Source organism: Amphibalanus amphitrite, unplaced genomic scaffold (genome assembly GCF_019059575.1).
Source record: "Amphibalanus amphitrite isolate SeventyFive unplaced genomic scaffold, NRLGWU_Aamphi_draft 000631F_arrow, whole genome shotgun sequence".
Lineage (NCBI taxonomy): Eukaryota > Metazoa > Arthropoda > Thecostraca > Balanomorpha > Balanidae > Amphibalanus > Amphibalanus amphitrite.
In genome coordinates, this window is record NW_024882125.1 from 292,558 (window position 1) to 307,269 (window position 14,712).

At 52.4% G+C, this 14,712-nt stretch overlaps 2 protein-coding genes across 3 annotated transcripts in view; one reads left to right on the forward strand and one right to left on the reverse strand.

The window, feature by feature from the left end:
- LOC122363625 (actin-histidine N-methyltransferase-like) overlaps nucleotides 1–14,712 on the forward strand; it is a 50,122-nt gene that overhangs the window by 33,911 nt on the left and 1,499 nt on the right. For both annotated transcript variants that reach the window (XM_043333126.1, XM_043333127.1), the window contains exons 8-10: nucleotides 11,301–11,418; nucleotides 12,300–12,427; nucleotides 14,379–14,578. In XM_043333126.1, the coding sequence (XP_043189061.1) occupies nucleotides 11,301–11,418; nucleotides 12,300–12,427; nucleotides 14,379–14,578 (446 nt within the window). The remainder of the gene's footprint in view (nucleotides 1–11,300; nucleotides 11,419–12,299; nucleotides 12,428–14,378; nucleotides 14,579–14,712) is intronic.
- LOC122363626 (MFS-type transporter clz9-like) lies at nucleotides 5,516–8,367 on the reverse strand. Its single transcript, XM_043333128.1, has 2 exons — nucleotides 7,543–8,367; nucleotides 5,516–7,219 (listed from the first exon to the last, which is right to left on the reverse strand). The coding sequence occupies exon 2, from the start codon at nucleotides 7,202–7,204 to the stop codon at nucleotides 5,675–5,677; it is 1,530 nt and encodes a 509-aa protein (XP_043189063.1). The 5' UTR covers nucleotides 7,205–7,219; nucleotides 7,543–8,367; the 3' UTR covers nucleotides 5,516–5,674.

The window sequence follows — 14,712 nt, forward strand, 5'->3', positions numbered from 1 at the left end:
TGAGTCACTAATGCTAGCCTTGTTCTTGCTTGCTGCACTCCTACAAGCATCGTTTTACGATCGGTCCAATTTCATCCAAACCCTGTGATAGATGAATTAGTTAGTCTCCACTCGCCTCTGGCATTATACGTCGGGCGGCTCCAGTCAGTGCGCGGCCCTCCGTGTCCACTGGGCAGCTTGTAACGGGCCGACTGCACGTGCAGCTGACGGAGCAGCCCGTCGGCCGTTCTTTTACAGCACGTCATTCGCTGCACCGCGCGTGGACTTTTGGAGGTGATTGTGTGAGCGGTCCGGGAATCATGAATGAGAATGTTGTCCGAGCGGGTTTGGTGGCGCAATTGTTTACCTTGCTCCGCGAATTTTATGAGTTTTGTCTTTCAGGCTTTGTTTTAAGCACCGCCTGACATTCACTGGCGGCGGGTGAGATCAGCATTTGGGTAGATAAGACATTATTTAGTCTCAGCTATTTTGCGGAGACCGTCCTTGATCATAACTGTTTGCTGTGAAATGTGAATAAAGCTTCACTTGACTTTTCAGAACCACTTTCGTTTTTTGTTATGTGCTTTTGTACCTGCTTAATGCTAATTTTCATTAGCATTGCCTCTTTTGGCGTAGTTATCATAAATTCATGAGATTCTCATTTGATATGAGGGGACCGCTTTTACCAAGACCGTATAGGATGTCCTATGTAGGGGAAAGTGGGGTAAGACGGGCACCTTAACCTTGGAGCCATTTTTCGGCCGGTTAGAAACATCATAGAAACGGGAAACTGAGTGAAAACCTTTTATAGACATTTTACTTCCATTTGCCAGAAGATGAGACTTAGACCTGATTCAACTGCAGCTATTTTTGCAAAGCCTTGCAAAAACCCGTCTTACCCCACCCCATGGGGTAAGACGGTCACATGGGTAGGGCAAGACGGCCAGCTTTTTTCACCGACCAGCACAGCTCGCGACAAATGCCCGAGCATTGATAAAGTCGATCGTTGGTCTCAAGTGCTTCGGAAATGGCAGTATACGAGATTCGTGCAGAAGGCGTATGCTCGTATATAGGCCCTAGTTCAGAAGCCATGTAGAACCGTTTTTCGCATTCACTATTCGAGAATAAACTGTGCCGAAGGAATATTGCTAACATGTCTGTGAATATCGGAATCGAACAGATTCTTATCAGAAATGCTTCTTTTTTTTCCTGCAGCAACAAAAATATTTTCTTCATTACAGACCCTAGGATCCATAGTTGCCCGTCTTACCCCAACCTCAATGTCAGAAGCTCAGCACGATTTTTCTCTGTGGACAATTTGATGCAGACAAAGCAAATCGGCAGTAAATGAACACTGGTGGCATATGTGTGTACCACAAGTGAATGCGAGTTTTTAACTCTATAGTGCTGCACACAAAAGCTTGCACAATACATTATGGATGTTTTCAATGAAATGAGTGTTTTAAAGAAATCAAAATATAAGATTATCGACAGAACACAAATTCACCAGACTTCAATGGTGGTGTGTAGTGGGAAAGGCAATTCTGGTCCTAATTTTTCTCGCTCGTAGCGCTTTTGGTTTGGTCTGCAGAAGGAGTGCCCGTCTTACCTACCCTGACCGTCTTACCCCACTTTCCCCTACTTTAGTAGGTATAGTCTTAGGTTGGCGGAGCAGCGAAAAACAACTAAATAACCTATTTAATTATACGCACATGTGATCGATGGCAGCAAGTAGTGGTTCGAGCTTTAGAAAGGGTCTTTCCAATGTCCGTCCAATGTCCAAAATTTTTGCTCCTTTTTGTCCGAATTCTGCCCAGAGTCTTGTATTTGTCGGAAACCTGGATATAGAAAATAGTGCTAGTTTCGGAAAATGTGTGTCGATTGTTATAAATGTTTTTAGCGGTCCAGAAGCGTTAGTTATCACTGCACCCGCATTGTTTGTTACCTACCAACTAAAGGTCGAATACGAATAATCAGTAAAATTGTTTTAGTATATTTGATTTCCCGGCTTTGTCGTAAGCCAGCTAGCTTTGTCCAACCGAAGTCCGAGTTGAACAATGGATAAAATTGGAATTCTGATGATCCGAGTGCCGATCGGCACCTATATAATCAGCAGCAAACGAAGGCAAGTACCTAGTAATCAATAGTAATCAATAACCATCCCTTCGCCTAGGACTGCTCTTACCGCTCGACAGGATACATTACGACATTAGGGGATGCGTAATACCGTGCTGCTTGATGTTCTGTTTCGCAGATCCGAAGCGTTTCATGCAGTGCTCGTCGACGGTGTGGCTAGGTGGCGACTGGTGATGGTATTCTGTCCCTGACTTTTCGATGGATTGAAGATGTGTTGTAGGCCCTGATAGGTAGGCATGCCTTCTGTCCTACTTGCCCTGCATTTTTGAAGTGGCATCCGTGGCTGGAATATTTTTTAGTGTAGATAGCTACGTTGATCGGGCCTTTCTCCCGCGACTGGGTTCGCCAATGCCAGGCGTGTCGCTCCGTTGCCCGTGATTCCAAACCAGCCGCGTCACCAAACGATCACGGCGTCATAACCCGGCGTTAGCAGCGTCACGACCGCTTACCTGTGGTTTGGCATGGCTGCTCGGCGGTGGCTGCTGCTCGGGTCGGTCGGCCGCGGCTCCTAGCGACGGCCGGCGCTCATCGCTATCCTCCTGTCTCACTCCGTCCGTCCGCGGACCTCGCCCTCACTGCCGTCACACGGGGTCGCGCCGCTCGCGCCGGCCGCACCGCCCGTCCGCTGCTGACCGCCGTCGGACCCTCACTGAGCGGAGAGACGGCGCGGACCTGCGGCGGCGGCGGCGGCGGAGTGGGCGGTGTTTCTCTCCGCTGGCCGACACTGAGGGCCGCTCCGCAGTCGCCACAGCTTCTGTGGGTACTGTTGTCTCTACTGTGATAGATTTGGCATATCGATATTGCGTAGAAGTTAGTACAAGCTTTTGATATTTATGTAGATAGCTGTCATCGGTAGCTTGGCCGTTTGCAGTGACATGCTCAATCTAAGTACCTACAAGTGGTGTTGCTGGAATGGGAGTTGAGATAAATTGAACAGTAGGCTTGGAGTAGCTGATAACCACTGAAGGCTTCTTCAGTTGTTGATGCTACCGCTGATGTTGCCGGGGTTTACTGTCGCAACTAGCTCAAGTTCGTAGCAAGCAATCCTGGAAATGATAGGCCAGGTGCAGCCTTCCAACGCTAAATTGCATCGATTAGCTTTGAAAAGTACAGGGTGTCTCAAAAGTTCGTTGACACATTTCTCATGCCAATAAAGCATATACGAACCGGCCAAAAATCTAAGGTTTTGGTGTCTGTGTGTACACTAGACAAATATGCATGCATTGACAACTGATTCGGAAGGTTGGAAACCAAACCCTTTGCTGCATCTCCAAAAATATTTACCCATACCGATTTTCGTCGCTCCGTCAGCTGCCGGAGACTGAAAAAAGGTTACCAGCTTTCAAGCTCTTGTAGGGGACTCCCCTGCAGTTTCTGCGTCGAATTTAGGTTTGACGAGCTCCCCGGCAACATCCGCTTCTCCCTGAAAGCCGACAGCTTGCATCGACACCATCCGTGAGTATTTTGTAGGTCTTCTCTGGCGCTAACTCCTTCATGAATGACTGGCGCCGACCTCCCAAGCACCATTTTCCTTTTCAAAACATCCCCATTCCTGAACAAATGGGAAGTGCCAGGGGCAAATTTTTCGCAGCATATCGTAGCAGAATGCGTCGGCCATCTGTTTCTTTCATCTTTCATCTTGCCATCTGGCACATTTACAAATTTTGCAAATCCCAAACGCTCTTCATTCCCCATGCCGAGACCTTCGCTGGGTTGCGGAGTGTTTTCCTCAGGAGAGGTTCTGCTTTGTAAACGGCCAAAACCTGTCCATCGTGCGGTTTTGTTGGGATTTTGTGTCTAAAAGAAAGCTATTTGCTCCAGATCTGCCTCTTGAAACTTCGTAAGATAAAACTTAACATTAAATGACACTTTTGTAGGGTCAGTTGCCTTGGCATTGACGATTTTCGTGTCATTTTCCCCAAAAATTTAGCGTTATAGATATTATAAACAATTTCAAAATGATTCTTTGTCTTTATCTTATGATGGCCTGCAATTTTTGAAACTGGATAACCTCTGTCTGTGAGCTTCTAGTCAGTTTTCAATAGTTATGACCGCATTTTCAGCTGCTTTCCGGAGCACGAGTCTGCTGCCGTACGAAGGTCGTTAAAAACGCTGTTAGTCTCGCATGGTTTCGTCCTTCACAAATTTTAGCCACCGTTTTTATCAGATAATCATGTTGTACTCATCCTCGCCGACACTTTGCCATGTGTCATTTCCGACTTTACCATTCCCATTACTCCTGAATCAGAAAGTTTCTCAGCCGACCCGATTTTGCGACTTCCATTTTCATGCCTGACCCATGGTCAGAGGTGAACCCTTTTTGTGAGCTCATGAAGGGTTGAATGCGCTTGAAAACAATGCGACTGCTGGGGGAAGGTTGTTACCAATGCCCATGCAAAATTTCCACTGTTAATTTCTCGTTGATTCAGAATTATTGACAAAAAAAGCATGGCTGGTACCTGTCAACGAACTTTTGAGACACCCTGTAGTCACCGTGGAAAAGTCCATGAATATGATATGATGTTTAGTCCGTTAATCATCTATCGCTCCCGGCATCGAACTCTGCAGGATGTTTTCTCAGCGCCTACCTAGTACCTACTGGCCCATGCTTTAAAAAAAAAAAATACTTGGCTTAAAGCTGGGTTACTTTGGCTTAAGGTCTGTCCTATCTTTTTTGTAGTTTGTTCGATATTGAATTTATGGGCGTTTACGCAGAGGCGAGGCTCACGGTATTCACAGAGCAATAGGTCATGTCTTGCAGAGGTATTTAGTTTGATCATTTGGCTCTGACGCCAGTGAGCTGATGGCCCAGGAGACGGTAGTAGGGGAGAATTGCATAATCAGAAGCACCGGTAGCATTGTTTGACAGATAGTGCTTGATATGCTTCCTGCTCTGACTGTGCTGTGCTCTGGTACGCCAGCCGTGGAGTTCCAATCTTCCCGTAGCCCGGAATGCACAGTCCCACGGCGCTCCACTCTGCGCCACACTACCTCACACCGGTACAGCGGTGCACGGCGCCACACACGGCCACTCTGCCTCACACCTATAGGGTAGTGAGCCTAAAATGAGTATAGTTTTACATTATCAGTTAAATATATTCAAAACTAGAAAGGGTGTGAATAATGGCTATATGGGACATTGACATTACGTGTTCTGACTACGACGTCCTATGTGGCACAACGGTGTCAGACGAGCGGTTGTTCTGTAATAACTGCATCTTCTGACCAATGTCGGCTATACTCATTTTTTGTTCCTTCGCAAAAAATGAGTACAGTTGTTTCAACGCTCTATTGTGCCTAATCTGCTGGATTTGCGACGCTGAAATTCGCCTGGAACGTGGATATGAAATCGGTGTTGCTAACAATATAAGTATTGAAATGTAAAAAAAAAAATCAAGAAAATGTATTACCGGTCGTTTCAATTTATTAAGACACATAGATGACTTGAGCAGACAACAACAAACACAACCGACAATGGCCACAACACCAACCACGGTCACAGTGGCGTGGCGAACGGGCACCGCCACATTTCCAAAAGCCTGCGTGAGCTTTACCCCCTCTACTTCGATCGAGTCGTCAGTTTGGTCACTTTTCGCTTCGCGGATGGCTTCTCGATCTTGTGCGACGAAGACCGCTTCTTTCCCTTCTCTTCGCGTTTCTTGGAGAGTTTCCTGTCCTGCTGTGACGACGGAGACTTCTTCCCTTTCTCTGCGCGCTTCGCCGCCTCCAGCTCGAGCCTCTGCAGAGAAGACTCTGACGTCAAGACCTCGCCGCTCTTGTTTTGAACTAGGCTGCGGCGTTTCGTCTTGTTGGCCAGGGCCGCCTTCGTCTCACTTGACTGTTCCGGACTGAGAACACTGAGCACAGCATCCTGGAGCGCCTCATCAGGTGACGGGATGTCATCACGTGACGTGCTCCCGGGTCCCACCATCCGGCTGCGAACCTTCTCAGCGTCGACTGGGAACAGACCCGAGCCGCGGAATCCGGCCACGGCGTGGACCGGATCCAGTTCCTTCCACAGCTGGGAGATGAGAGTCGGGAACACCGACTTGTCGACAGCGACGAGTCGTGACTCACGCTGCCACCGCTTCAGGATTTGCGCCCAGGCGACCTTGACCGGCTTGAACACGGCGACGTCGAGAGGCTGGATGGCGTGACTGGTGTGTGGCGGAAGACATACCACCGTGATGTTGTTGTCCTTCGCAAGCGCTGCTGTCCGATACGTCATGTGGGATCCGTGACCGTCATAGACGAGCACTGTGGGCTGACCATCATGCTTCTTGGTGATCTCTGGGACGAAGATGGTCTGGAACCAGCTCTCGAATATGTTGCCCTCCATCCAGCCTGACGGTGTCGTCCCATAGGCCGTTCCTGGCGGTCCGCCACGCATCCACGAGTCAAAGGGCTCACGTTTGGCCTTGTAGACGACGAAGGGTGGGAAGTAGTTTCCAGTGGCGTTCACGCAGAAGAGGACGCTGTATGTCGCCTTACCACAGCTGGCCGTCTTCAGGTAGGCGTCACGGGACTTGCTGGGGACGATGACCCTTGTCGAGCGCGGATCGGTCGAGAGTCCCGTCTCATCGAGGTTGTAGATGTTGTCCGGCTTGTCCTCGAGTCCCAGGTCGACGAGCACCCCGTTGTACATGGAGAAGAAGGCGCCAACCACTTCCTCTGTCAGAGACTTGGCACGAGTGATGGTGAGGATCTCCGGTTTGCGCGACGCGAGGACACCGGCGTGACGAGCCTTGAAACGTGACAGCCAGAAGCGGGTGGGCCTGTTGTCCTTCCACTGCGTCTCTCTGCCGAGGTTGTTCAGGAACTGCTGGACCAGATCGCAGATGTCACTGGTGTCCAGTGGAAATGCTTGGCGGGCGAGGTAAGCGAGGATTTCCACCAGCTTGTCCTCTTCGGTCCTCGTCAGCACCGTCGGTCGCCCAGAGCCAGTGGAGCCGGTGACGTTGATGCCGAAGATGTGACGGCGGAGCGTCTCGTACGGCACGCCGGTGTCCTTGGCTGCCTTGTAGACGGTGAATCCATCCGCGACGAGCTTCTTCGCTCTGCCCAGATCTTCCTCCGTGTATTTCGGCATGACGATTGGTGCCACCTGACAAAAAAGAGGTCATTGTTTAATAATTCGTGCCAGGAATGTGCGCGTTTACACCAGTGCTTTTGAATCAATGACGACGATACTCGGCAGGCAGAGGCCCGCAGCTCAGGTCGGCAGGTCCTTCAGCAGGTCCCGTATGACCAAACATTACCCAATATATCAAGAGTTCTGAGGGCATACTAAATTGCGAACCGCTACAAACCAGAATGATTGCCTGATATAATTTTTTTTTTTTAAAAAAAGTTGAAATCAGATTGTAAGCAATACACAACAAATTATCACTGAAGGAGAATCCAAGACTAATGCCATTCAAAACTCACCAGTTTTTGCCGTATGCCAGCAGGACACGCGCACGAGACGACGATCAGTGCAAAAAGGACGCGAAAAGCTCAGCCGACCCTCGGAGTCACCTCTGTCGCCGGAAACGCCTCCTGATTGGTCGAGCCGGTGCTGGTCACGTGACAGGTCACAGTGCCATTTCCGGTGACTCCCGATTGGTGGAGAGGGCACTGGTGGTCGCAGATCACATGACGTCACATCCGGTTGTACGGTATTTCGCCAAAATGGCCAGGAGTAGATAAAGCAATTAATGTCACCGCTTAACTATAAAAAAATAAAATAATAATAAAAAATAAAGGAAAATGAAAAAGAAAAAAAAAGATCGGTGACTGAAGCTCAAGCAAATGAGAATCGACCGAAACGAGTTCCAACGCTTACCGTATCGCGCTTACAAATACGCTGCAGCGTCAGTCATTGTGGCCATCGAAGATGGCCGGTAGATCGTAATCATAACCAAAATAATCCCGGAAATGTCTTTGGGGGCGATATTTAGCAGGCGGTGGAGTAGCCATGCTCAAATTCACACTTTTCATACTATACTCATTTTTTGCAACACTTTGTGGAACTATACTCATTTTATAGAAATTTACAAATGCTAAAATTTTTGCATTACGCTTTCGAATTTTCGATTATTTTTTACGGCTGCCAGCAAGCTCAGTGCATGAGACAAACAGCTGAAAAGGTAAAATTATTTCAGCAGTGCACATATTTTCACCAGGCTTCACTTTTTAGCATGTACTTTTTGTGACATTTTTGAAAAAAGCATTCAATCATTTTTCAGACCAAAGTCGCTTGACATTTGGCGATGGACGTATTTGCAACTGTTGCAGTAGACCTTCGGACGCACTGTGTATTTTTTTCTTATTTTTGTTCAAAATAACTTTGGCGTAATGCACATTTTCCAAAACTATACTCATTTTTTGCGTATACTCATTTTAGGCTCACTACCCTACAAACACCTATCCTCGTGAGCCCACAGTCTCACGGCACCACATACGGCACCTCAGCCGGTATACAGCGGTGCACGGCACGCCGTGGGTCCAACAATTAACGGACCGGTGTCCACACGCCGGCACACACAGAACAGCCGGCGGCAGGGGCGGTCCGACTCCCGTCTCCTGTCAGCTGAGCAGTGCTCCGCCGACTGCAGACTGCTGTGATCTGCTCCTCGCTCATCAAAGAGCCGCCACAGTTACAGCTGAGCCAGCAGCTCGGGAGCTCTTGTCACTTGGAAGAGTCGGCTGAGATGTTTTCGTCCTTCATGAGCCGTGACTGGACGAGACGAAGTGCCGTGTCTGTGTTTATGAAAACATCTTCACCGCAGACCATTACCCCGGACCATCAGCCTCTCAGCGGTGACTGAAATCGTCACCGGCCGCCCGTGACCACTGTTGTCTCGCTCCTGATGGCTCACCGCTGCCGCTGTCCCGCCGCTGTTCCGCTGTCTCGCTACCAGGGATTTACCGCTGTGTCGCTTCTGTCCCGCTGTCCCGCCGCTTCCCCGCCGTCCCGCTCGCCGCCGTGCCCGCTGATCGGGGACGGAGCGTTCTCACGCCAGTTTCGCCGGCGGTGCGCCGAGCGGCTCAAATGACCGTCGGATGACGCCCGTTACGCGGCAATCCGCTGCGGACGGACGCGGCGGGAGACTGGACGGGTTCTCACTGAGCTGCACAGATCGGTCCGGCGATGCTGATGGGTTCCTACTAATGGTGGCTCCGGTTTTCGAGATCTTTTCTCTGGGCCTTGTTTCACGGCACGGCTGCTAGCCGCTACTAGCGGCATTGCGCTTCGGTGTCCATGGAATGATGGAAACATCAACAAACTTCATTGTGAGCGTCCGAGTTTGTTGAACCGAAAGCGCGGTAGCGCTAGTATCAGCTATCTTAGCCAAGCAACCGCCTGTGAAGCCTTTGAACTTTCAACCTCGAATGAGAAGCAAGGCGACCTCCTGGCTGGTACTGCACCTCAGTTCGTGAGTAATACATATCGGCTTTCAAGGGCTTGTTCGCTGGTATTCGATGCCAGCCTCCGTCGCGGTCCATTGGCCCCGGTTATGGTGACGTTCGCCAGTGACCTCAGGAGGGCGGGTTTCCGGCCCGATGGTGACCTCCCGAGTCCCGGCGAGCTCATGGCGACCTCCTGAGGACCTCTTTGGATGACCTCTGCACCACATGAATGATACGTGCGCTAGAATTTATGACCATTTGCATGTGAGTGTCGCGGCGGCGCCGGTCTCCGCTCACCATGTGGCGCTGTTCCCGGCTCCGCCTCCGCCTCAGTCCCGGGCCGGAATCTCGTGCCGGTCTCGTGACCAGGACACTCGCGCTGGGAAGAGTCCAATGGGAGGCGTTACGCTGCCAAACTGTGCGACATTGATTTCACCGCCGCCAGTGGGAGCTGTTGTCGCGCCATTCCCGCATAATGATCATAATGGGGTGCTGGGAAGCAGTCTCGTTTTGTGACAAGTGAGAAAGTTGCCGCATTATAAATCAGTGTAAATTGGTATTACGCCCGCGTTAGCTTTACTGAGGTGTTGACTGTTGGTGGGTGATTCCAATTTCACTTGAAGTTCATGTATGCTTGTGTTCGCTCCTCAACTATCCTGCCTCGACTTCTGTCCCACTGGCTTCCTGGCTGTCTGTCTAAAATGTTGGGTCAGGATAGCTCATAACTGGATAATGAGGAGCCCTTAGGCTGTAGGTTCACATAGCCCGTCAGCTGGACAGCGTAAAATGGCATATCTCAGGCTTATTAGCACTAGGCGCGCGGGTCGAATTCTGGTTTTAGATGTAGCTCACTGCTAGATTGACACGGAAAGCAAGACGGGGGCGGCCGAAATTCTAATGCGTTTCGTGATTGTGGTGGCTGACTGATGTCACGGACAAAACAGAAGACATGGTTTTACAAATACGGTTTCACAATTTGCGACATATACCGGGATGAGTCTGTCGCTTATCGCGTGACTTCAACACGCTTTATTGTATGGTATCAACAAATTAAGTAAGTCGCTGGCATTGCGGTGGGGAAATGACGCATCTCTTCTTTGAATGTGCCATGATTAAGAGTTATGTCTTCGCTGGTAACGTATGCTAGGATCAGTAGATCTGACAAGCGTGCACAATGTACAGCTTTGGCGGTAACACCTGTGATAATTTCTGTCCTTCAATTACGTGTCAACGTGTTCAAGGAAGCTACTTAGCTGCCTGGGCATATTGCGTCCATTTATATTGCATTAGTTCGTCTTCCAGCGTTCCCGGAGCTGCTCATAGTTGGAATATCTGATGTATTTACACAATGACCCCCTGTTCTGCCCGGATCTTTTCCTGCTGCGTGCGGTCAGCCACCTGCTGTCGGTGGTCGGTCCGGCCGCTCCGGTGACCGCTCACCTCCCCGACCGCACTGCCGTGTCCCGGACCGGCGCCGGCAGCACGCGCACCACCCTGAGGTCGCGCTGGTCACACCAGGCCGTGACCCGGTCAGTTCACCGGCTAACGGGTCTGGTGTCATCACTGCTACCGCCGGCTGACCGGTGCAGGGCCCAGGTTTTAACGTGTGCATTAACTCAGCGAGCCATGACCGCGGACAGCGTCAGGTGCCGGCCGGTGCCCGCTAATCCGTGGTTATTTGTACACAGACATACATACAAACACGGACTCACGGCGACAGATGGCACCTGCCGGCAAGCGGGCGGTCGGCGACTCGGGACGGTGGTGATAAGGGTCATGTTTGTGTGTTGCAGGTGGGCGGCTTCGACCGTGATGACGCGGATGAACAACATACCGTCTGAGGAGGATCCCGGGACTGCGGTACCGGCGCTCATCCCCTACTGGGACCTGTGCAACCACTCCAACGGACGGGTCAGTTGTCCCACCCCTCCCCACCCCTCCCAACCCAACCCCTCCCCTCCCCTACTGGGACCTGTGCAACCACTCCAACGGACGGGTCAGTTGTCCTACCTCCCCCAAACCCCACCCCTACTGGGGTGGACGGGTCAGTTGTCCCACCCCTTCCCAGCATTGCTACAACCATTTCTCCCAGCGTAGTTTCTGCTCAGTCACTAGCGACAAATATGTGTATGGGTCATAGGGCCCACCCCCGCCTATGATCGCCGACCCGTGGCCGCGGCTGGTGGCGCGTGTCGTCTCTGTCCGTGCAGCCTGTGCCGCCCACACGGGGCTGTCCCTGTGCCGCCGATCTCCGCCCGGCCGCCGCTCGTGACTCGCAGTCGCTGTCAGTGCCGCCGGCCGGCGCACGTGGCTGGCCATGCCTTATCGACAACGTCCGGGCGTATTGTCCTGTTGTCGGCTGCTGTTCGGGGGCTACCTGTCATCGCTCTGGAACTCCATTGTTTGGCCCTGGGTATGACCAGTGACCACCCACCCTGGTGTCTGTCGCGGTTCGTTTAGAGGCCAGAATTTACCCCGTTACTGTAATCGCCCACACAGTAGTCTAGATCTAACCGTGATATATCCCTTTCTGAATCACTCTCCATTTCCTGTGGCACTCCTGTGTCCCGTCACAGACTGTGACGCTCCCGTGCCTTGTGACAGCTTCTGACACCCTGACAGTGTTGCAGTGATGTGCCCAGTGACAGCCCGCGACGCTTCTGGCAGTGTGACAGTCATGTGTCCCGCCAACTTGGGTACTACGCGCCCTGCCACAGCCCCTGACCCCCTCTGACAGTGTGACAGTCATGTTCCCCGTGCCACCCTATCTGACGGTGTGCCCCCTTGGCCAGGTGTCGACCGACTACTGCCACGACCCGCCCAGCTCCATATGTTTCGCCTTCCGCGACTTCGCGCCCGGCGAGCAGTTCCACATCTTCTACGGAGTCCGACCGAACGCGGAGTTCCTGCTCCACAACGGGTGAGTTGACTGCGCGCTGACCTCAGCACAGCGCAGGGGAGATGGGGCGGAACGGTGCAGGGCGCTGCGAGAAGTGAGAACTGATTGATTTGAACACGAAATGCAAAACACGCCAGAAGTTCATAATGTTGAAATCAGAGAACAATCTGGGGTTCTTTAAGTGAAACTGGTGACGGAGTGTGGTATTTTCGGCCGGGTTACGGGTGACCCTGGGCGCAGTTTTCTCCGGTGTTTCAGTCTGCCCCTTCCCTCCGCTGTCCGCCCGGTGTGGGGCGCCGTGGACCGTGACCAGTGTGCCCCCCGGCCGCCGCCCCTGCCGTGAGGGGACCACTTTCTCACCGGCTGCCCGCCGACCGGTCCGCTAACGTTTTCCGTCATTGGCATTACTTCCGCGCTCTCCGGGGATGGAGCGTTGGCCAACGGTCGCTTTCGATCTCCTCCGGCTGCGCCTGAGTGCGCGCCGCGCCGACCTCTGGGGGACGGGGTCGGCCACGCGTGTCGGACCGCCCGAGGGGATGACGGTGGCGGTGACGGCTGCGCGATGACGACTCGGTGACGGCGGCGCGATGACTGCGGCGGGTAGCGATAAGTCGGCGATGGCATGACATGATGTGGAGATGGTGATCTCAATGTTTTGGTGTATTCATAAATAGCCAAATGGGAACGTAAGATCTATTACCTGTCTCTCAATGGTCACAATAGTGAACAGCTTTGTGAAATGGTAAGTTGAACAACTAAAATCGTTTTGACATTCATTTGACAATTGACATTCATTTCTCATCAGCCGACAGCTTTTGTTCGCAAATGAATTTAAGTATAAGCCATTTGAATAGACAAATAGCGGTTGTGGCTGCCGTAGTCCAACGGTTCATAGGTATTGCGTGGGTCAGGCAGGCTCGTGCCAGTGTACTGCGCGCAGTTCCAGTCCGAATATTGGGCATGCCCCGCTGAGCGCGGCACCGGGCACGCCCGGCACGGCCAGACCTCCGTGTCAACACGCCGTACCGGGACCGTCAGTTTAATTAAAGGCTGCCGGGCCCGGGACCAATAAAGACCTGCAACCGGTGGAATTGGTCTGTGTGAAATGTCACGCCAGGCGCCTAGTTCGTGGTCCGAGAGTCGGGGGCGGACAAGGCCGTGGAAGGCCGGTGGCGGGCCGACCCCGCCCTCCCCTCACTCACACTCTCGGCGGCGGTGAGGGAGACGGCGCTCGGTCCGAGTTTCACCGCGGACCGTGGGCAGCGGCCGTCGATAGCCCCCGTAATGACCGGGCACACTCGAGTGGGCGGGAGAGGGGCTGTTGGTCACGGGTCGGGGGTCGCGGCGGAGCCGCCGGGTCAGGAGAGGGTTACATAACCTAGCCGCGAACAGTTTGGGTACTGTATACTCGCCAGAATGTGTATAGTCACTGCACGCTGGACTCAATTCTCATTAGGTAGTGATATGGCGATAATTGGTCCGTTTTCTCCGTGTGCTTGCCAGTAGCATGGCTTGCTACTGGCACAGCGGCGGGCAAATGAATGAAACAACGCCGGCGTCCATACCCACGGCGCTCTCCCGACACGATGACCGGCCGTTAATCCGTGACAGCCCGAACTGGTTCGGTCAACTCTCTCTTTCTCCGTGTTTCCCGGGTCCGTGACCAACTGTCTCCCGGCATGCCTATATTGATAGTTTTTAATGTCTCTACCGAGGCTGTAGAACTGTCTTTGCTGGGATTCCAACGCCAAAGTTCAGTGAGAAACATTTGCGATATGTGAATTTGTTTAATTTTAATATACTGCATGTGGCAGGTGTCGTGCCTGAGCGTTTTAGGTTGCCAGTCCATCCGGGCCTAAGGCCTTTTCACCATGTCCGTCCTGCTCTGACCCTCTCCCCTGCCCCTCCTCCCCGCACATCCGCGCCCGTCCCACCGCGTCACCTCTAACCCTCCCTCCCCTCCCCTCCCCAGGTTCGTCGACGCCGACAACGAGCACGACGCGGTGGCGGTACGTCTGGGAGTGAGCCGCGGCGACCCGCTGCACGAGCCGCGCGCCCGCCTCCTGGAGCGGCTGGGCGTGCCGGCCAGCGGCCTGTTCTACCTGCACCGCGAGGGCTCGCCCATCGACGGATCACTCTTTACCTTCCTCAGGGTGTTCAACATGGACGCCGGTGAGACGCGGCGCGGACTCAATGGGTTTCGAGTGGAATGGAGCGAATGTGGTATGGGGACGGGTTACGAACTCCCTCAGCCGGACGGAGACAGGATAGGAAACTGAGTCTGTATAAGTTATTCATTTCGAAGA